The 23,341-nt window shown below is 47.3% G+C and overlaps 1 protein-coding gene across 1 annotated transcript in view; it reads left to right on the top strand.

The window, feature by feature from the left end:
• Positions 1 to 23,341, top strand: part of LOC119462552 (protein 5NUC-like) — a 118,713-nt gene that overhangs the window by 58,377 nt on the left and 36,995 nt on the right. Inside the window, exon 6 of the mRNA XM_037723894.1 lies at positions 7,634 to 7,837. Coding sequence (XP_037579822.1) covers positions 7,634 to 7,837 — 204 coding nt within the window. The remainder of the gene's footprint in view (positions 1 to 7,633; positions 7,838 to 23,341) is intronic.

Below are 23,341 nucleotides of genomic sequence, written 5' to 3'. Positions count from 1 at the left end.
GTCTCCCTCATGAAGCACTTTATTGCCCGTTCAGCCGCTTCCTCGAGGGGGAGGGGGAGAAATTAGTGTAAGCACATTTAACGCACTTCATTGTTCTCATTTGTATATAGCCATCATGATACCCGTTCGTCTTCTGTGCTTGAGCCTGGGCTGTGCCTGCGGAATAAACGGGTCTGCTAGCGCTGCCTCTCCTGGTAGTCTTCCGCCTTTCAATTTATATATATTGTTACGCGAAGCCGTAACATATATATATATATATATATATATATATATATATATAGTGAGAGAGAGGGGAGAGAGAGAGAGATAGAGAGAGAAACCGGCGGGAGCATTGCAGGGTTGCTCTTCCCGAGTACCCCACCATAGCATCTAAACCTTCAGTGACCCCGACGCCCTCGCGCAACAGCACGTGCTTTTCCCAGAGCCAGGCAGTAGTTGGCGCACTGATTTCCCTACATACACCCTAGGGTCTACACGCCCTTTGTTTTCTGCAGGCGTCCATTTAATTCGCAACGAATGTTCTTTCTTCGGTTTTTATGCGCGACGAAAAATTTTTTGTAATAGCGTCGGAAGAAGGGCATATGTACCCGAAAGGACACACTGTGATGGCAGACTCCAACATAAAAGCAAGCATGGCGAGTACGACGACCACCCGGGCTTAAAAGCGTCAGGGCCAGGGCGCAAGCGTCGGAAACGTGCACCAAGGCGGCGTAGCCGCGTTGTGACACCAAACAGAACGCCGTATCCGAACGCCGCATCTGTCCCCGTCAACGGCGGTGACGAGCCGTCTGTACGAGAAAAATATCCTTCTCGAACAAACTCCTAGGCGAACATGTCCCAGCACACAGTCCACCTCCTCCCCGCGACTTTGACGAAGTGGCGCACGCCGACGGGAGGATCGAGAAAGCTCCGAAGCTTTCAAGAAGACAGGGGGAAAGGGACGTAGCCTTCTACGTACTGCAGCGCCCACCCACTTTCTTGGCACCGCTTTCCATTTCTAGATTTTTCGAGCGCACGTATAAATGAGCGTGCAGCACGATGTAATTCGGTTTTAGGTCAGACACAGGCAGACTGAGGCCATCAAAACGTCTACCACTCGATCAACTTGCTGTGGTTTCCACCGACTTCTAACCGCAGACTTTCGGCATTACAGTAAGCAATCCTTTTCTTGACTCGCCTTCGTAAGGAGCATCTCTTGCTCTATTTCGTTTTTTGACTTTATAATAATAACAAAAACTAAACTACTACTACAATAATACCCGCCGCGGTGGCTCAGTCAGTTAAGGCGTTGCGCTGCTGAGCAGGAGATCGCGGGATCGAATACCGGCCGCGGCCGCCGCATTTCGAGGCAGGCGAAATGCAAAAACGACCGTGTGCTTGCGTTGTAGTGCACGTTAAAGAACCCGAGGGGGTCAAAATTTATCCGGAGCCCTCCACTACGGCGTGCCTCATAATCATAACTGGTTCTGACACGTAAAACCCCAGGAAGAAGTACATTATTACTGTTGCAACGATACTCAAGCATAATTCGATGGCTTCATAATTCGCGAATTCCCCAATGTGTCGTATTTCTTAATATCTTATAGAAATTGATGTTGTGCAATAAACTGTTCACAATTTGATATCAGAATATTATATTTAGATGACCAACCTTTCTGGCACTGTTTTCGATACGGAGGGCTAAAGACACCGGTTAAAACGACAGAAACCAGAGCTAGTTGGTAAGGATTCATAATTCAAAAAAAGGTAAGGCGTGTAGACACGGACACAAGAGAAGAGAAGTGGACAACACATAGACAGGCGTTTTCTGGTGTCCACTTCTCTTCTCTTGTGTCCGTGTCTGCACGCCTTACCTTTTTTGGATTATTAAGACACTGATATATATATATATATATATATATATATATATATATATATATATATATACTTCGTCTAAATATATGTAAATGCTGATTTGTTTGAGCACGGCCAATAACAGTCACGCCTTTGATTTTCGGTATCCGGCCCAGAATGTTGACTTTTGCTCATAGCTTAATATCCCTGGTATCATCATCATCATCATCATCAGCCTATATTTATGACCACTGCAGGACGAAAGCCTCTCCTTGCGATCTCCAATTACCCCACTCTTGCGCTAGCTGGTTCAAACTTGCGGTGGCAAATTTCCTAACTTCAACACCCCATTTAGTTTTCCGCCGTCCTCGACTGCGCCTCCCTTCTCTTGGCATCCGTTCTGTAACTATAATGGTTCACCGGCTATCCATCCTATGCATTACATGGCCTGCCCAGCTCCATTTTTTTGCCCTTAATGTCAACTAGAATATCGGCTATCCGCGTTTATTCTCTGATCCACACTGATCTCTTCCTGTCTCTTAAAGTTAGGCCTAACATTTTTCATTCCATCGCTCTTTGTGCGGTTCTTAACTTGTTCTCGAGCTTCTTTGTTGACCACCAAGTTTCTGTCCCATAGCAGTGGTAGAATACGATGATTGTACACTTTTCTTTTCAACGACAGTCGTAAGCTCCCAGTCAGGATTTGGCAATGCCTGCCGTATGCACCCCAACCCAATTTTATTCTTCTGTAAATTTCTTTCTCATGATCAGGGTCCCCTGTGAGTAATTGACCTAGATAAACGTACTCCTTTACAGACTCTAGAGGCTGACTGGCGATCCTGAATTCTTGTTCCTTGCCAGGCTATTGAACAATATATTTGTCTTCTGCGTGTTAATCTTCAACCCCACTCTTACACTTTCTCGATTAAGGTCCTCAGTCATGTGTTGCAATTCCTCCCCGTTTTTGCTGAATATGACAATGTCATCTGCAAACCCAAGGTTGCTAAGATATTCGCCGTTGATCCCCACTCCATAATCATAACTGGTTATGATTCCGCCTTCCCAGTCCAAGAGCCTAAATACTTCTTATAAGCATGCAGTGAACAGCATTGGAGAGAGTGTGTCTCCTTGCCTGACCTTGCTTCATAGGTAACTTTCTACTTTTCTTGTGGAGAACCAAAGTAGCTGTGGAATCATTGTAGATGTTTGTAGATTCACGTATGCCTCCTGTACTCCTTGATTACAGAATGCCTCTATAACTGCTGGTATCTCTACTGAATTAAATATATTTCCATAATCTATGAAAGCCATATCGAGAGGTTGATTGTACTCCGCAAATTTCTTGATTACCTGATTGGTGACATGGATATGATCCGTTCTAGAATATCCCTTGCTGAAGCCAACCTGTTCTCTTGGTTGACTTAAGTCAAGTGTTGCCCTGATTCTATTGGAAATTATCTTGGTGAATATTTTATACAATACTGAAAGCAAGCTAATGGGTATATAATTCTTCAGTTCTTTAACGTCTCCCTTCTTATGGATTAGTATAATGTTGGCGTTCTTCCTACTATCTCGTATGCTATCTCTGGTATAACCCTGGTATGCTACACGGTAATCTTTCTTATTCGCTAATTTATTATTTCCCTGGTTGGGAGACTATTTTGTCGCGCGTGTTTGCGGTGCTTTTTTCTGAACAGTAGAATAAAAACTGATTAACGTTGTTGAAACATTCATTTAGTCTAATAACAAAAAGTATAAGCAACAAACTCGTAATATTGATTCTAATTGGAGAAGTCTTTCGGCGCGAGATGAAAAACAATTTATAACTCAAGAAAGGTGTTCTGCCTTAGAAAACAAGAGCGTGTCAAATGGGCTATCCAGCGAAGCAGACTCGTTACGGTAGATTATACAGTAGATGCAACGAACACATGCGAGAATTCAATGATCAGGCTTACAATTTTTATTTCCTTTTTTTTATGTATAAGTTACGCCGGCACTGAAGCGGCAACAACCTACCCGGTGCTTCTTACTGCCTTTGAAAACGGCGAAGCATGATCGAAGTGTAGAACTGTGGGACGCTTCCACTATTGCATCCGAGTGTAGTTTCCCTCCAGAAGGCCCGGAACCGACCACCGAAGAGTGCGCTAAGCCGTAAGGACATTCCCGGTGTTCATCGGTCACGAGATTCTCCTTCATTGAGGTTAACAGTGTCGGCTACTAGGGAAAAGCTTGCAAAAGGGGCATATAATGAGGGGAAGCTTTTCGTTGACAAAAAAACGGGCGGTGCATGGATCATCAAGCCAGTCAGCAAGACAAGTGCATCCAATCTTGGTGAAAAGGCCGCGAAGCACGACGCCTCGGGATACCAAAAACACGCTGTAACCATTTTGAGGCAGTCGTAGACAATTTTGGAGGTCATAAATGAGGCTGCAAAAAGTACCGACGATCAAACTGAGGTTATGAGAACGAAGGTGGCTGTAGCATCCTGCTTTCTTTTCAGGCAGCAAGTAGCCCCCAGTACGAACTGGAGATCCTTGCTGGGTACATTTTCTATGATTAATCCTGAAATCGAGCAGTTATTCAGAGGAAGACCCGCAAATGCGCATTACATTACCTTTTCTGCAAGGAATTCAAATGACTGGTTGGAAGTATGTGGGGCGATGGTGAAGAAAGTATCTCTTGAAAAGGTCCAAACCTTTGTTTCCATGTTCAAGAAGTTTTCCTACATGGCCGACGAGTGCACCGACAATATTGGACGTCAAATCCTGAGTCACTGCATACGCTATCTTGATGTCAATGGCCAACTGACGGACGTGTTCCTCGACGTCGAAGTTATCTCTGAGGCATCGGCTTCTTCTGTGACCACGCATATCCTGCACTAGTTGAGCAATGCTGTACTCGACGCAACCAAGATAGCTTCTTCATTTGATGGGGCTGCGAACTTCTCTGGAAGGCTCGGGGGGGGGGGGGGGTGCAAGCTTTACTTAAGCAGAAATGCAACCCCTATCTCGGTTACACACACTGGAGCAGTCATTTACTCCAGCTTGCTTTATTGCGTGCTGAAGAGTCGTCGAAGGAAATCACAAAGACTCTTAATCTCGTCTCGTCACTCTACTCTTTCTTCAGGAAGAGCCCTAAATGGTTGAGTGTTCTTGAAAACATTAAAGATGCTGTCGAGTTGAAGCTGAAACTCGTGCAGCCTGGCAAAACACGGTGGCTCTCCCGTGATCAATCACTGACTGTGACATTGAAAGTACTTGAGCCGCTGATACTCGTTTTGGAAAGCATTTATCAAGTGGGTTGCGACATGAGCAGTGAAGCTGGTGGACTATTGTTACAGCTACGTTCAGGGAAAACGATCGCTATTATTACACTTGTAGATCATTTCCTGGGGCCATTAGCGTCTCTAAACAATGTCATCCAGGCGACTCCAACGACAGCGGTAGATCTTTGGTATTTGATTGAAGCAACCACGGAGGCTATTGCGGGGATATCTCTGGAAGCAGTACTCAAAGAAGAAAGAACGTCAGCAGAGAAGCTCCTTGAAAGTGGCACTTTTGTGGAGGTATTAACAGACGAGAACAAGAGCAACCTCACGCGTGAGTTAAACATGTCGAAAGCCCTAATTCTGGACAATTTTCGGCAGAGCCTTGTCGACCCTACCTCAACCCTGCAATCTTTCTACGCGTGCCTATCGCAAAAGCAAGACGCAGTAAACTCGAAGGAAGTCCTCCCAGCAATTGGCTTGCCATACGATGAAGAACACGCGATGTATTTAGATGCGGAGTGGAACATCTTCCAATCCCTGAAGGGTGATTTGACATCCACAGCATTTTTATCTTCCCTTCTTGTTGTTCCCCACTTCGTCGCAATGATTCCCCAAGTTGCAAAATATTGTGGGTCATCTTTTGTTACTGCCGATCCCCACAGCCACCGTCGAGCGCGCCTTTTGGTCCCTGAACCGGGTTTGGCCATCAGAAATAAGCATCATTCTCCCTAACCACGTGAATGAGCTGCTGAGCATCACCATTGAAGGCCCGGAATTGCCAGACGTCCGAGATGCCACTGACAATGACTGACGCGTTTCTCAAGATTTTAGCGCGGAAGTGGTGGGGTGTTGCCGCAAGAAACCCAGGCGGATGTAACTGTTCACAGTGTGGTTGAGAATGCCTACAAATGTATTTGTGGTGGTTTAGATTTATTGGTACGAATGACATTGATGCTCACTTCTTGGTTCGTAATTCTTTTATTAGTTTAGCTATGCAGTGAAAGGTTGAGATGTGCAAAGTTACTGTGCTTGTACATATTCAACCAATGGTGTGTAGCAGTCGTAAATTCATATCTTGATATGTTAATGTCATGTATATCGTCGTGGCCGATATCGAAGCTTCCATATACACCTTCCGCGTGTGCCTACAGTGTTCAGCATAGATTCGACTTTCTGGTGTGCGTGTGTGCCTAATTAAGAGTTCATATGTTATGCCTAAAGAACATGCGCGCGTTTTACAGCATTTTTCACGTCTGTGTTCCGCGAGTGGGGTTGAGCAGATGTAGATTTGTAGGTTTTATTGCAAGTAGTCTGAATTGCCGCGTACAGGGACTCGACACGTTTTATGCAGTCGTTCTTCTTTAATTTTGTCTGTTCAGAAATGAGACTTTCGTCCTTGTGTAAAGTGAAGTAACTATTCGCAATCCTTTTCATGAGTGTTGGAGTCAAGGACACACATAAAAAATAAAGATGACTACCGCTCCTAGCTGCTCTATCCCCGCCCCCCAAAAAAAACAAAATTAGACACCACCTCCCACCCCCTAATTTCAATTCCTGGGGAAACCCCTGAGTTGGCGTTTGCTGTCGCACGCACCCCGCACCTCAGTTTCCGTTTGCATCGACGCATCTCTATTGGGCGGGGAAGTCCGAACACCGGCAAACACCGACCATCAACCACGAAAATTGGCGAAGGAGCCAAAGAAAGCTTTTCGCGTTGCGATATGTAATGGCCACTTTGTCTTTTCACTGCATTCGCTCTAACTGAACTACTCATTTGTCTATAACGCTTCCTTTTCGTCAGATTGGCTCTGCAGAAGAATTCACTGCGTTATGCTTGTAATTGTGAGGCCAGTTACAAATTTTTCTGCTTACTAAAACTGCGAAGTTGAACAGCTCTAGTGCAAAAAAAAATTATTATACACTTAATGAGTAAAACAACGCCATAATTGAGATGCGTAAAAGACAGAGAACAGCACAGGCGTTCACTAGCAATTGATATAATTTGGAAAAAAGTTAATAAAACATATATTGCCACCAAGGCGTGAACAACTAAAGCTAAGTAGGCTATTCGTCCCCGGTAAATAACTATTCACAGAAGCCTTGCGGGTAACTTGTTTTCGCTCTTCCTTCAGTTGAAATGTGTCACTAAAGCAGCGCAACCTTCGCGGTCTGCTTATTAACAAAGCCTCGAAAAGCTAATCTCACTTCTTACTTACTTTCCTTGATGACCTTATTACATGCTTACTTTACTCACTCATTTACTTTACTTACTTTCTCACTGGCTTACTGCACTTTCTCAGTGATTTTACATTATTTACGAACTCACTCACTTGCTTTACTATGTCTTACTTACTTGATCACTTTCTTACTTACTTACTCTGTACTTAATTTTTTCCCCGGAAATGTAGCTTTCGCAAGTGAGCGCCCGATCTCTTCCCTGTCTTGTTCGTGTTTTTAGCTACTTATTTATTGCAATAACTGTAATGATCCAACACGCCCGACATCACGTCGGTATGTCAACTTCTGTGGCAGGCATTCGAGTGGAGTACAACGTCAGGCGCCGGCCTAACTACCGCGTCACCAAACTTCATACAATCTGCACTGATTGCCGCGTGCCGACGTACGTCGCCGTAGAGCCGAACAAGACTTACCGCTACGTGGTGCCGCAGACCATGTTCAACGGCAGCGAGGCGGCTCTCTTCGAGAAGCTGCCAAAGGCAAACATCCTCAACACAGGTGGGCAGCCTTGACACTTTATTTTATTTATTTATGCAATACCCACAGCACCTTTACAGGCATTACAGTGGGGGAAATACACATCAAGCGGATCTATGCTCCATGACTTACAAGTATACAATATGGTACATAACGTAAGCATAATGTTCAAATAATAACAGCCACTATACGCATGCAGAGAGAAAAAAAAACAAAAAAGGAACATAAGTAATGTTGCATCACTTCAACAAGGCATAAGATGTATCATTGGATATTACATCAACTATTGACGATGCTAGCCTATTCCACTCCCGTATAGTTCTAGGAAAAAAACACATCCTGAATAGTTCTGTGTGGCAAAATATCTCTCGTACTTTATGAGTGTGGTCACCTCGAGCTGATGCATAATAAGGTTCAAGTATGTACCGTTGCCCGTCTTTGTCAATTGTTGAATGAAAGATACTATCAAAAAGCTTTAAACGGAATTTTTTTCTGCGATTGTAAGAAATTCCCATTGTAAATTATTCTTTGCTTGTGTGGCGCTAAAAGCAAAACTATAATTTCCAGTAACAAATCTTGCAGCTAAATTTTGTATTCTTTCAATGCTTTCCTTGTCACCAAGCATCGGTGGGTCCCATGCATGCATATTCTGAGGCAGACCTGACGAACGTCTTGAAGAGTAGCTCTTTAGTAGCCATACTGAAGGTTTTAGCGTTGCGCCGTAGAAACCCTAATGCCCCGCCTGCATTTGCTATTATATGATCAACGTGGCGATGCCATTTTAAATCAGTGGTAAAATAAACTCCTAGGTATTTATATAAGGACACCCGTGACAATGTAATGTTATCTAAGGTATACTGAAACAAACATGGGTTTTCTTCTTGCTAAATGAAATGATAACCGTCTTACCTAGATTCAAAATCATCTTCCATTTACAACACCACTGAGCAATGCGGCTGAGATCACATTGGAATATTCGGCAATCATCTTCACAACTAATAGGCTTATACAAGACGCAATCATCAGCGTCTAGTCTCAAATGTGATAGGATTCCTTTACTGATATCATTGATGAATAAAAGAAACAAAAGTGGACCCATAACTGAGCCCTGAGGGACGCCAGAAGTGACGTCTACTCTTGATGACTCAGAAAAACTACGTATTGTTTGCGCAGTCTTAAATATTCCGCAATCCATGCAACAACTTGTGCAGTAAGACCGTATAGTATGAAGTTTCTCAATCAACAAAGATTGGGACACAGTATCGAATGCCTTCCTGAAGTTTAAAAATATACAATCTATAGAAAATCGTTGATCCATAGCACTGGTAATATCATGCGTGAATTCAATTAGTTCTGTTACGCAAGACAAATTCTTTCTAAAGCCATGTTGAGAGGGATCAAATAGGGAATACAGATTCATATGTGCTACAATACTCGTGTATAAAATGTGCTCTAAAACTTTGTATGCAACACACGTTAAAGAAATCAGTCGATAATTAACTACGTCACTTCGCGGACCAGATTTATGAACTGGAACCACTGCGCCAATCTTCCAATCATTAGGCAGGGAAGCTTCTGCCAGTTATTTTTCGAAAAGTATTTTCAAGAAAGGAGCTATAGGTCGGGCACAAATTTTAAAGAAGTTATTTGTGAAGCCATCAGGTCCTCCGCCTTTGGCAGTATTCAATTTTAACAGTAACAGTATGCCACGTGTGCTGATAACGATGTCTTCCATATCGCCCATCGGTGCCATCTGTTCCCGCGGGGTACTTCTGCGATCATCGCTGCTAGGCATTACAGTAGAAAACACGGAAGCAAAATACCGATTAAAGTATTCCGCTTTAGCTTCGTCGTCAGAAACGACGCCATTTTCAGAGACGAGTGACGGAATTGAAGAGGCCTCTTCCCCATTTCTTTTCACGTGCTTCCAGAATTGCTCGGGGTCATCTTTGATTCTCAGCTGGATAGATTCGCTAAAAGCATTCTTTGCTACGCGAATTGCCCTCTTCATTTCTGAGGTAATTTCTTTCAGCTTCTGCCTGTTATCACTGGACGGCACTTGAAGAAAATTGTGATAAAACCTTTGCCTTTTGTTTGTAAGCCTGCGCAACGCTTTTGAAAACCAAGGCTTACTTGTACTTTGTCTTTCATTTAGGAACCCTGCACGGTATGAAATGCTGCCGAAGCTCTAGCATTTTGTTTTTGAGGCAAGTCCCTAATTCATCTGTATTTTTATATTCAGCTTCAGTGGCAAAAACGTCGTAATACCCATCCAAACCCTCATTTATTTTATCAACCTGAGATTTCGAATTGTTATACACAGGTCTTGCCACACTGTGTTCAGGTTTTACATGTGTAATTTCCATTTCACATAAAACAACACCGTGGTCACTAATTCCAGGAACGACAACCCTATAAATTACTAGTTGAGGTTGATTGTGAAGATTAGGTCCAGCACATGATTTCCTCTAGTTGGTTCAGACACTATTTTATCTAGTGCGAACAAATCAACAATGTTCATCATTTCTTGACACAAGCGACCCTCACTTGAAATTAGTGAGCCCTGATGGTTCCACACAATATGTGGGACATTAAATCTCCGCCTATAACCAGGTTGTCCGCCCGTATAGTTTCAACTGCGGATCTCAACTGACATAATATATCAACAGAGGAATCAGGTGGTCTATAAAAACTAGATACAGTCAAGGCACGTTTGTTGGAAAGAGTCAGTTCACAGAAAATAGCCTCACATTCTCCGGCAGGAACGGGCAGCTGGACCGATGAAATGCTTTTTTCTACCAATATAAAAACTCCGCCACCGTGAAAAATTCAGCCATTTCTGTGACATGTGTAACCATTTGTAAATACTTCATTATCAGCTATATCGGCACTTAGCCAGGACTCAGTTCCTTAAATTATAGACGGCTTAACTAAATCAACAAGCGCGCTAAATTCGTCAACTTTATTCTTGATACTGCGGCAGTTTATGACAAGAAAAGAAACATTGCCCTTGTTAAATTGACGCGGTCACTTCAGGGAAACAACCTGGTATAGCTCAGAATTATAAACATATTTCGTGCCATTGAACAATAAAGTATCGTACCAAAGGCTAACTTTATCGCCATCCTTCCTACGTGATTTTGCAAAATCCCATAGCTGTTTTCTTTTCGCACGCACTTCATTGGAGAAATCTTCAGATATAGCAAGCTGGCTATTTTTCAACTTTCTGGCATTCTCTAATATTAACTGTTTTTCTTTGTACGAGGTAAAAGTTGCTATCAAAGAGCGATTCTTACCACTCTGAAACCTTCCAAGGCGATGCGCACGCCCCATTGACAGGTTCCGTAAGCCCAACTTAGATTCACAAAGTTCAAGAATTTTGTGCTCAGAATCTGCATTTCTTTCGGGATTATCACCTTTCGTTGACACCATAGAAAGCCAAATTGCAACGCCGGGTCTCGTTTTCCAGATTATCGACTTTTACCGACAACGACTTGATCAATTGACGCTGTTCGTCACATTCGCTCCTGCATTCACCCACGGTTGCGCAGAGCTGATCGAAGTTTCTTAACTTTGCTTCTAGTGATGCAATGCATCCGCTAAGGACATGTATGGCATGCTTATTGTCTGTCTGTGTTACCTCGATAGCAGTAAGTTTCGTCTTAATGTCTTCCTGACCGTCTAGCAGCAGCTGCAGTTTTTCCTGAGTTGTGGGTCCCGGGTTAATTTCGACGTCTCCGCACAAAAAGTGCAAAAGAAAGTGGAAGGCGTAACGCCGCAAAAGACGGAAACGACATTTAGACTGCAGTCTGAGTTAATAGCATTTTTCTACACAGGACACTGTTTGGGGTGGAACTGGCAAAACAAAGATCACGGCCAAATGAGACAGTTTTGTGTTACTAACCTGGAACAACATTAAAAACAGCGTGAGCGGCATCGTCGTTGCCGTGCCGGTTCCACGCCCCAAGGACGCACTGCAGACGCCTCCCTTATGTAGCTCGGCGATAAGTTCGCAGCACTGCCACTGTTCGTAGACTGGTACGGGACATTCACCGAACTCAGCTGAACTGCACACAGACGAAAAGTTCCAGGCCGCATCCGTCCCGTTCCGCAGCACGTCGGTTCGAATGGCTGTCGAAGGTGAACTGTCGGCCCACCGATGAACAGCAAAAGCCTCACTTTGGCAAAAGGGAAGCCTCAAGCAAGGGAAACCGCTGACCTGGAAGAACAGTAAAAACAGCGTGAGCGGCATCGTCGTTGCTGTGCCGGTTCCACGCCCCAACGACGCACTGCAGACGCCTCCCTTATGTAGCTCGGCGATAAGTTCGCAGCACTGCCACTGTTCGTAGACTGGTACGGGACATTCACCGAACTCAGCTGAACTGCACACAGCTGAAAAGTGCATACGTCCCGTTCCGCAGCACGTCGGTTCGAATGGCTGTCGAAGGTGAACTGTCGGCCCACCGATGAACAGCAAAAGCCTCACTTTGGCAAAAGGGAAGCCTCAAGCAAGGGAAACCGCTGACCTGGAAGAACAGTAAAAACAGCGTGAGCGGCATCGTCGTTGCTGTGCCGGTTCCACGCCCCAACGACGCACTGCAGACGCCTCCCTTATGTAGCTCGGCGATAAGTTCGCAGCACTGCCACTGTTCGTAGACTGGTACGGGACATTGACCGAACTCAGCTGAACTGCACACAGCCGAAAAGTTCCAGGCCGCATCCGTCCCGTTCCGCAGCACGTCGGTTCGAATGGCTGTCGAAGGTGAACTGTCGGCCCACCGATGAACAGCAAAAGCCTCACTTTGGCAAAAGGGAAGCCTCAAGCAAGGGAAACCGCTGACCTGGAAGAACAGTAAAAACAGCGTGAGCGGCATCGTCGTTGCCGTGCCGGTTCCACGCCCCCCTTAGCTTAGCTTGGTTTCCTTTACTAGAGGTTAAAATACAGAAGTTAGGTGTTCCCTGTCGGTTCTACCTGTTATACAAAGACTACCAAGAAACCACACTCTAAGAGTCACTGGGTTATGTGATTTCAGGTGCAGATATCGGATGTTTCACAGAAAACGTTTCCGGGCTTCTTGAAGGGCGGACACTAGAATGTTGTTGCTTTCATTGCAACACGTTCTTTGCGGCTACGTAAATAGGGATTGCTGCGAATCTCACTAACTGGTGAAACAACAAAAGTTTTTGTTTATAATTTGGACACACACACACATACACACGCAGCACACGCACGCATATTTGAGGGCGTAAAAGTGGCAATTTCATACATGTGATCACTTCTTCCCCTGAATACACACCAGACCCAATTACGTAAAATGAATGTCACGATGTTTCACAACTCGAAAAAAGTTTAGCCAACAAAATTGACGACCACTTTAGCAGTCGCAAGCATCATAACAGTGATGACAGCAAGAAAGTCCATACAGATGTACACATTGCCTAAATTTTTATTGTCGACAAAATGTATCGTTTGCGGCAAGACAACGTGATAAAAACAAAACTAACTTCAATACTTCAGAAGGTTTCATTTATTGTAGCTTTCAGAGAAGAGCACTCACATTACCGTTCATCAGACCCTTGGGAACTTTATCATTTGGGAACTTTATTATTTGGCAAAATTAATTTTTGAATGAAAATTATAGGTTGCGCAAGCACTGGACAGTAGTCGATATTTTTCACGAAGTAAATACCAGATACATTATCAGCACTAAGCGCAGGTCTTGGTCAGTCCGGAGAAATATTTCATCTCTGAATGGATAGCAATAAATGATGATGTTTTCTTTCGCCGCATACCCATTGCAGGCACTTGTGCGTGCAATGTTCGCGAAGAACAAAAAGACATGTAGACATGGATATTTTGATGTTTGTTTATAATTACCTTCATAAACTATGAAAAAGGTAGATGTTATAAAGGAGAGTTGAATAGTAAACTTATTGTTTACTTTTCAGCCCTTCTTCAGCTCAGGAAGAAGATAAGTTATTTGTCAATGCAAGAGTAGTGATCGCGATATATTTCTCCCGTAAGCATTTAGGCTGAGTGTTTTTACTGCAAGATTGCACAGTCATGAAAAGCACATGCACGAATGAAGGCATCCTACCTCATTCACAACGAAATATAGCTTACGAGGCATGTGTACACGCGCACCTTCTCATCTGGCTCGAGGGTATCCCGAACGTGGAGCAGACCTTTAAACGCAACCAGGGTTATAGGGGTTAAAAGAGCCAAGCTGGCTTTCGGCGTGATTTGTTTGGGGTATCCGACCTACCCTTGGAGGCGCTGAAGCGACGGTCCATGCGGTTGCCAGGTGGCGTAACCGCATGGACGGTAACTGCATGAGCACTCACCAAAAACTCCACAGTTCGCAACAACGACATAATCTTAAGAAAACTGCATCATATCGCCAAAACGACAATGTAGCCATTAAGCACAAACACGCTGCTCCAGACATGTAAAAACAGTGCCAGGCCTTTGATATACAAAGGAAATGCAAAGAACAGCCATATAACAAAAATCAACAAATAACAAAAGGGAAAAGGGTTCTTTTTAATGTTACGCAAACAGTCATTACCAAATGACAATTACCGAAATTTATATGGTATCACATTCCGAGCCCACTCTTTCTCACTAACACTAATCTTGAGCGTCCGAAGCGAGTTAATTCGCCCACAGGCCCAGGCCAAGCAAACTTATCTCGTGCTCGCTGTGGCGACAAAGTGAAACCGCACAAGTGAAAAGAGCTCCCCCCCAAAGCAGTTGTAGTGACGGTTCACTTCGTGAACGCGGGTGACGCGCAAGCGTATGGATGTTATAGCGCACACGAAGCTATCGGCTCCGCGACGCTAGTGCCAGGCCCCCTTCATTTACGGCCCTAGTAGGTGGGCGGTACTTTGTAGCGTGCTTACGTCAGCAAAATGGGAGCGTGCAAGTTTGTTTTCTTAATGGGGGAAGGAAAATCTAAAATGACAGGCCCTGACGCCACTGTTTGTGAAGCTCAGTGACGCCGGAAGTTGGCGTTACTCCGCCATCTTGTCCGGGCAAATTGTCTCTTGTTTACACTTCTCGCCTTAGCGCACAATCACGCAGGACAGCGCGGAAGTGCGCGCGCTGTAGTGATCCGACTAACGCATCCAACCGCGGTGTATACCATCGCGATACCGTTGCCTAAGTCATTTCATCTGAATATTGTGCTCTAGCGTTGAAAGGAATTCCTACTGAACCCCCGACTGTGAGGCCGGTACCCCACTACTTTTGCCGGCTTTTCTAAAAATGAATCTATGCATTCTCATTGCATTGCAAGGATGATCAGGCGATGACCCGAAGCACACTTTACGCACATCAACACCTATGACTTGCCCATCTGCAGTTTATTAGAAGAAACACGTATGTTGGTTCTGCTTTACTGATCAAGTTTCGGGCGGCCGCACACCGCGGAGATGTGACGAGTCACAGCGCGCCGACGAAGACGCCAGCAGAAAAGAACGTCGATATGCGTCTATACGCATATTGACTGCGGCCTGAGGTATACTCTCAGCGTAAGTGGAGCTTCACAGGAACAAAGTTCTGGGGCACCCCCTGCGCAGGGCCTAACAGTAGAGCACTGCACGGGCTCGGTGCAAGGCACGGAATCATGTGCCTTTTTTGCCAAGCCCGGGGGTACAGACCCTGTCAAGCCTGATTAATGGCCTTTTGTCTGTACCCACCAATTGTCATTGATTTTCATTGATGCTGAAATAAAATTATTGATTGATTGATTGATTGATTGAAAGCCCGGGCCCGGCCCGGCCCGTGGGCTGGGCCGGGCCGGGTAGAGCAGTTTTTTCACGGGCTCGGGCCGGGCTCGGACACGGCATGTGCTTTTCGACCCGGGCCCGGGCTGGGCTCGGGTTTTTTGACGCGGGCCGGGGCCGGACTCGGACTTTCTGGTGGTGTGCCTGTAACGTGCAGCGAGTCATCATCGCGCGACTCAACTCTGAAAAACATGTCTTTTTCGGTCTCGGGCCAGGCCGATTTCAAGCCGGGCTCGAGCCGGGCCTAAGATAAAGGGGTGGCGGGCCGGGCCGGGCGGGTAACGTAGATTATTTCCGGGCCCGGGCCGGGCCCGAGTCTCGCCATAAAACTTTTGGTCGGGCTCGGGCGGGCAGCCCAACGTAAAAACGGGCCCCGGCCGAGCCCGGGCTGAAAAAGTCGGCCAGTGCAGTGCTCTACCGAACAGTACGCGTGTATGCGTACGGCTAGAGCGTTGACCAGGCTCGTAACGTACGACCATTTGGCGTTTGATGTGCGCGCAGGCGCACTGTTCTTCTGTCGAGGCTTGTTCACATCCACTAAACTTCTCTTTCCTGCGCTCGTCGGGCGTACAGATATCTGTGGTACTACTTATAGCCACTGCTTCTTTCTCATCCTTCCGCATGGCTGTTTTGCGTACCAGAAATGCAGGAGCCCTGCACAGCTGTTACTGACCTGCAAAGCGAATACCTTACAGATTCTGATGCACAGCGGTTTCAGTCTGGGATGACACGTTAGCTTGAATCCACCGAATGTCATACGGCAACAATACTCTCAAATCGTTCGTCGTCCGTGGCGCGGTACGTGATGTACAGCGTTGTATACGCGTTCGTTTCACCATAGTTACTTGTTCGAGTGCCACATGGCCACAACAACAGCCGCGAGAGCACGGTCTAGATAACACGGTGGCACAAAACCCAAACCTGCACACACGACGTCTTTGCCACGGTACGGGACCTATGGTGTCGCACATGCATGAGCACATGCCCCCATGACAAAACCTCCATTGTGCCCCGACAGCACGGCCACTACAGCAAGAAATACCACACGACTTCCTCCACACTTTTCTCTTAGCTCGAAGACTTGGTAGGGCCTCTCAGTTTATTTCCTTCCTCCATGGACGGGAGAGAGGGCCCCGGAGGAGCTGGCCACACGTTGCGCATGCGTTGCCCCGCCTGGCAACCGCACAGGCGGTCGCAATTGCGCCTCCAAGGGTAGGTCGGGTACCTCCAACAAATGGCGCAGAAAGCCAGCTTGGCTTTTTTAACCCCTATAGCCCTCGTTGCGTCCAAAGGTCGCCTCCTCGTTCAGGACACCCCCGAGCCAGATGAGAAGGTGCGCGTGCACAAATGCCTCCTAAGCTTCGCTCTATATAGACTCCAACAGGGCACAGTGAGTCTGCTTTTTCTTTTCTTTCCTTTTTTTTTTTGTTGTTGTTGTCATCTAGACCCACTCAGATTGCACCCCTCTCCAACTTCATGCCAGCGCGCCAGTATTTTTTTTTATTGCGATAGCAATTATATGGACACTTCAACGGGATTTCTCCCGTCGGCGTCGCCGCCGCCGTCAGGTTCCGTATAGATTCCAAGGGCGATAAGATCGTCGCCGCGCGCCGTACGAGTAAAAGCGCGCGGGGGACGCGCGCTATCACGGAGAGCCAACGCACGGCGGAAAGCAAACACGATTGTCGCCCAAAAGGCCGTGGGGGCATGGGGGGGAGGGAGGCGGGGCGACGCTGCACTACGGCACCAAATGCTTATCTTGCAACCCAGCGCAAGGAGAACTGGCAACGCAATCTCCCACGCGAAAGCAAAAATAAAGCGGGGAGGCAGCGCGGGAGGGACGGGGGGAGCAGCTTCTACTCTGCCAACAAATACCCTTGCACTGGCTGTGGTAGCCGTCGCCCGCACCGTCTCTTTATCTCCACCACGGCCGGGATCGACTGGCGCGTGCACTATCTTCTTAAGAAGCGACCGGCCGTGTCTCCACACGGCTCTGGCCTTTATGCGCTGTCCATTCGTCGCTCAGTTTCCGTTGAAGCGATAGACCGCACGATTCTTCGCCCGCTGCAGCGGCCGCGCCATCGTTTTGACAGTCGTTGTCTGCGGCCATTCAGTGTGATCTATTCATCTTTGCTTGTGCGCGATGACACCACGCTTGTCAATTCAGTTAGAAAGCCAATGTGTCCAAGTTTATGCGGCCGATAAAACTACTCTACTATCTCTACTCCGAATAGCTCTCTACCAATTTGCTATCGCAATTGATGCTTCGGATTTCGGGCGAAACTGCGACATTTTTTTGTGCTGTACGCGCGCCGGCTACGCCGTTCATTCGCAGTGATTGTGTAGTCACTCGTCGTACGCCGTGCATTCTTTGTGTCTTTTCATGCACGCAGTCTTGTTCAGTATTGCGATCATGTCAGCATGTGCCAGAACAAGAAATAATTAATTCCACTTACTGCACAACAGATATTTTGGCTCGTTTTATTGACTTCTTTTTCGAAAACCAAAATTTTCATATAATGTACTGATATACGCTCAGAAAAGAAGCAGAAGTGAAGGACGCATGACATGTTCATGACTACCAAACAACACAAAAGGTCACGGTAAGGTTAATAAATGAAAGTGGACTAGCGAAATAAGAAAAAGCCACAGGCCAGTGCAGCATACGCAGCACAGTCACAACGTAAGCTGGTGGAGCAGCTCAAGACTAGGTGCAATTTGGGCCCCTCACACAACAGGGTTTTCGCGGCAGTCTGTTCGCCTCGTTTTGACGAGAATGATCTGAACTGTCTGCCCGGCGTCGACGGCGAGCTGCGGCTTGTAATGCTTTCTACAGAGGAGTCTGCTGAGCCCGATCAAGCCTTACAACTGCAACTTATATGTCAGGCACGCTGCGTTTGCAGGCATCTTAACGAGATGGCGCCACCATACTGGTGGAGGCCAGCCGTTAGTAATTTTCTTGTATCCTCGCGAGCGTGCGGGAAAATCCTAGGTGTGCAGCCACTGGGTCGTCATGGATAGCTTGCAGAACCTCTGGACGCAATGCTGACGGTACCACGAGGAGGTGGTTGGCTCGGAGTGGCGAGAAGTTCTTCTTTATGAGACTGTCGTTTTGCAAAAAAAAAGATTCCAATCCTCGCCTGAACACCTTCGGCTCAATGATGATGTTGCCTTCCAGGTAGTTCCGGGTCGGCTCACTGTTGTTCGGCGAATTCGTCGGCACTGGTGGGTCCCAAGAAAGTGTCGTCATCCTGGTCGTCCTGTGGCGGTGGTTCGGCGGGGGTGCGAGCCAAACAGTCGGCGTCAGAGTGCTTTCGCCTGGACTTGTAAACGACGGTGATGTCGAAACCTTGAAGTCTCAGACTACATCGTGCAAGGCGATCTGTCCTTCAAGTTTCCTAGCCAACCAAAGGCATTGTGGTCGCTCACAACTTTGAAGGGCCTGCCATAGAGGTAGGGGCGAAACTTTGATGTAGCCCAAATGGTGGCGAGGCACTCCTTTTTTGTTGTGGAATAATTTGCTTCCCCTTCGACAGCGACCAGATAGCGTAACATACAACGCTTTCTAGTCCGTCCGTCCTCTGCATAAGCACGGCGCCGAGTCCTACGCTGCTTGCGTAAGTGTGGACTTCGGTGTCAGCGTTTTCGTCGAAATGCGCAAGTATTGGCGGTGATTGCACGCGTCGCTTCAGTTCTTCAAATGATTTCACTTGCGGCGCCTCCTACTTGAACTCGACGTCGGCCTTCGTGAGGTACGTCAGTGGCTCAGCGATCATTGAAAAGTGCTTGACTCAGCGCCTGTAATAGGCGCACAATCCAAGAAATCTATGCACTGCCTTCTTGTCGGCGGGCGGAGGAAACTCGGAGATGGCTGCAGTTTTGTGAGGGTGGGGGCGCACTCCAGACTTGTTGATGACGTGGCCCGAAAACAAGTGCTCCTCGTATGCGAAGCGGCGCTTTTCTGGATTCAACGTGATTCTGGAGGTTTTGATTGCTTGAAGAACTGTTTCAAGGCGCTGGAAGTATTCTTCGAAGCTTAAGGCAAACACAACGACGTCATCCATGTAGACGAGGCAAGTATCCCACTTCAAGCCTGCCAGTACTATATCCATGACGCGTGGGAAAGTCGCAGGTGCAGAGCAATGACCAGACGGCATGACCTTGAACTCGAACAGTTCACCTGATGTCATAAAGGCAGTTTTCTCCCGGTCCCTCTCGTCGAGTTGGATTTGCCAGTAGCCGGTTTCGAGGTCCATCGACAAAGAATACTTTGCGTTTTAGAGTAGATCCAATGCATCGTCTATCCGTGGGAGCGCGTGTACGTCCTTCTTCGTGATTTTGTTGAGCCGACAATAATCAACGCAGAAACGTAGTGTTCCATCCTTCTTCTTCGCTAACACTACACCTACACATCTCGTGGAGGTGCTTTTATGTCCTTGCACCGGACCCCCCTGCCCAGCCGCGAGCCAAGCTCACACCGTCGAGAAGACATCGACGCCTACCCCGCACCTCCACCAGATGTCACGTGGCGGTGACGTGGAATCACACAAAATCTAAAGTGTTCAAGATCAAACTCCTTCTTGGGCGATCCTGTGCTCAGCTATGAAAATAACACAGCTTACAACAAGAGTAGCGAGCAGAATCATCGGTATCCGTCAAAAACTGATCAGCGGCGAAACGCGTCGGCTTTTATACATGAGTCATCGAAGGTTCGAGAGTAATCCCTGGTACCCCCGTGTCTTCCAGGAAGTACCACACAATTCGCGTCGCTCATACAATCAGATCACATATGCGGGGGCGACAACAGACAACGGATAGAAACACCGATAACGTTCGAGAAACTTCCGATACATGCAGGCGCGTCCTCCGCCGAGCGATAATGTTTAACATTTGTTAGCCGGTGAAAAGCGCACACCGGTGAAAGTTAAACAAGTACACGTACTATATATATATATATATATATATATATATATATATATACGAAGATTTTCACTGTGATAAACATACATGGGGCGGTTACTGGTCGAGTGCTTTGCGCACCGATAGCTATGCAACTTTCAATAGCGCATTTATAATGGACTACTTCATTTAACATTTGTTTTGCACCTCTCCCTTTTTATATTGTTATGCGAACGAAGTATTCTGTACTGAAGACTATTTGCAAGTATATTTACAAAAGATAACTGCAGCGCTGGCCAGATCAGCCGATAGCTCGAGAGCCAAGAGCAGTTCGTCTTCTTCGTCTAGGTGCCCACGCGCATCGTCCAGAAGAAACACGTAATATGCGTGTAGCATTATCCACGGCTGCCGAAGCACCGTCCCGGTGCGTCTAAATATCAGTGGGAACAGGAGGGTAATACGGTTTTAGGCGTGCTACATGCACAACGTCAGTGGAACGCGGGACAGACGAGGCACTGGTACTGACTGGAGCAATTTCATACGTAACTGGAGTCACGGCACGCAGCACGCGATATGGGCCTGTGTACCGAGACATGAGTTTTTCAGACAGGCCAACGTGAGGAGTCGGGGACCATAGGAGTACCAGGGATCCAGGCGAAAAGTGAACGTCTCTGTGATGTCGATCGTACAAACGCCGTTGATTCTCTGGAGAGGTCAGGTGGCGAACGCGGGCAATTTCGCGAGCTTGGGCTGCCCTGGGGATGGCATCAAGTGCATATTCGCTGGTCTCTGCTGCGACGGATGGAAGGGATGTGTCCAGTGGTAATGTGGGTTCTCGGCCAAACAACAGAAAGAATGGGGAATAGCAGGCAGTGTCGTGACGCGAAGAGTTATATGCAAATGTGACATACGGTAGGACAATGTCCCAATCAGTATGTTCAGACGAGACATACTTTGCAAGCATGTCTGTCAGGGTTCGATTGAGCCGCTCCGCGAGACCATTAGTATGTGGCTGGTAAGACGTAGTCAGCTTGTGCCTGGTTGAGCAGGACTGCAGGATGTCGGCGATGACTTTATAAAGGAAAGTTCTACCACGGTCAGTGAGAAGTTGGCGTGGAGCTCCATGCTGCAGAATCACGTCGCGTAAAAGAAAATCGGCGACATCTGTGGCGCAACTTGTTGGAAGCGCTCTGGTGATGGCGTAGCGCGTGGCGTAATCTGTCGCCATAGCGACCCACTTGTTGCCAGATGTTGATAGAGGGAAAGGGTCAAGTAAGTCCAAGCCAACGCGAAATAACGGCTCCGAAGGAATGCCGAGCGGTTGAAGGCACCCGGCAGGGAGCGTCAATGGGGTTTTTCGGCGCTGGCATTTATCACCCGCCGCAACGTATTTCCGTACGGAACGGGCAAGGCCTGGCCAAAAGAAGCGTCGGCGAATCCGGTCGTAGGTGACGGAGACGCCGAGGTGATCTGCCGTTGGTAAGTCGTGAAGTTCTTGGAGAACAGCTGACCGGAGGTGCCGAGGAATGACGAGCAGTAGGGCAGGACCATCGGGGCGGAAGTTGTGGCGGTATAATACGCCATCCCGGAGAACAAGCAAATGAAGGGACGAATCAGAAGGCGAAGATTCCGAACGATCAATGATGGCGCGCAAGGTGGCATCACGGCGTTGCTCGTCGGCGACTTGTGGCAGCTGAGAAACCGAGAAAACGCAAGCGTCGGCATCGGTGTCAGGATTGGCGGGTGGTTTGCCCACTGGATAGCGTGATAACCAGTCTGCGTCTTGATGTAGGCGGCCCGACTTGTAGACTACCGCATGAGAATATTCTTGTAGCCGCACAGCCCAGCGACAAAGCCGGCTGGTAGGATCCTTGAGTGAGGAAAGCCAGCAGAGCGCGTGGTGGTCCGTGATTACAGAGAAATGCGTGCCATACAAGTACGGGCGGAATTTAGAAACCGCCCAGACGAGGGCCAGGTATTCACGGTCTGTAATCGAATAGTTGCGCTCAGCAGCTGTGAGGAGGCGGCTAGCGTAGGCGATAACACGGTCGCGTCCCTGTTGGCGTTGGGCTAAGACGGCTTCGATACCGTGACCACTGGCATCGGTACGGACCTCTGTAGGGGAGGACGGGTCAAAGTGGGCCAAAATAGGCGGCGTGGTGAGAATGTCGGTCAGGAGGGCAAACGCGGCAGTTTGAGCGGGACCCCACGGCACGTCCTTCTTCAGAAGATCAGTAAGTGGTCGGGCAATCGCTGCGAAGTCTTGAACGAACCGTCAGAAGTAGGAGCAGAGTCCTACAAAACTTCGTACGTCTTTTACAGACTGAGGTACAGTAAAAGACGTGACAGCAAGAATTTTATTCGGGTCTAGTTGAATACCGGAAGCGTCGACGAGGTGGCCCAGCACTATAATCTGCCGACGACCGAAGTGACACTTCGAGGAATTTAGTTGGAGCCCAGCCTCGCGGAAGACTTGAAGAACAGCTGATAAGCGCTCAAAGTGTGTCTCAAACGTAGGCGAAAACACGAGAACATCGTCTAGGTAGCAAAGACATGTTGACCATTTGAACCCCTGAAGCAGAGTCCATTCCTTGTAGCTGGGGCGTTGCATAGACCGAATGGAATAACTTTGAATTGATATAGACCATCAGGGGGGACAAATGCGGTCTTCTCTCGGCCCCTTTCATCCACAGAAATTTGCCAATAACCAGACCGAAGGTCTATTGATCAGAAGTAGTTGGCACCGTGGAGACAATGGAGGGCGTCGTCAATGCGAGGCAAGGGGTAGACATCTTTTTTGTAATTGTGTTTAGATGAAGATAATCGACGCAGAAGCAC

The sequence above is a fragment of the Dermacentor silvarum genome, chromosome 8 (assembly GCF_013339745.2).
Source record: "Dermacentor silvarum isolate Dsil-2018 chromosome 8, BIME_Dsil_1.4, whole genome shotgun sequence".
Lineage (NCBI taxonomy): Eukaryota > Metazoa > Arthropoda > Arachnida > Ixodida > Ixodidae > Dermacentor > Dermacentor silvarum.
This window is presented reverse-complemented; position numbering and strand designations above follow the sequence as displayed.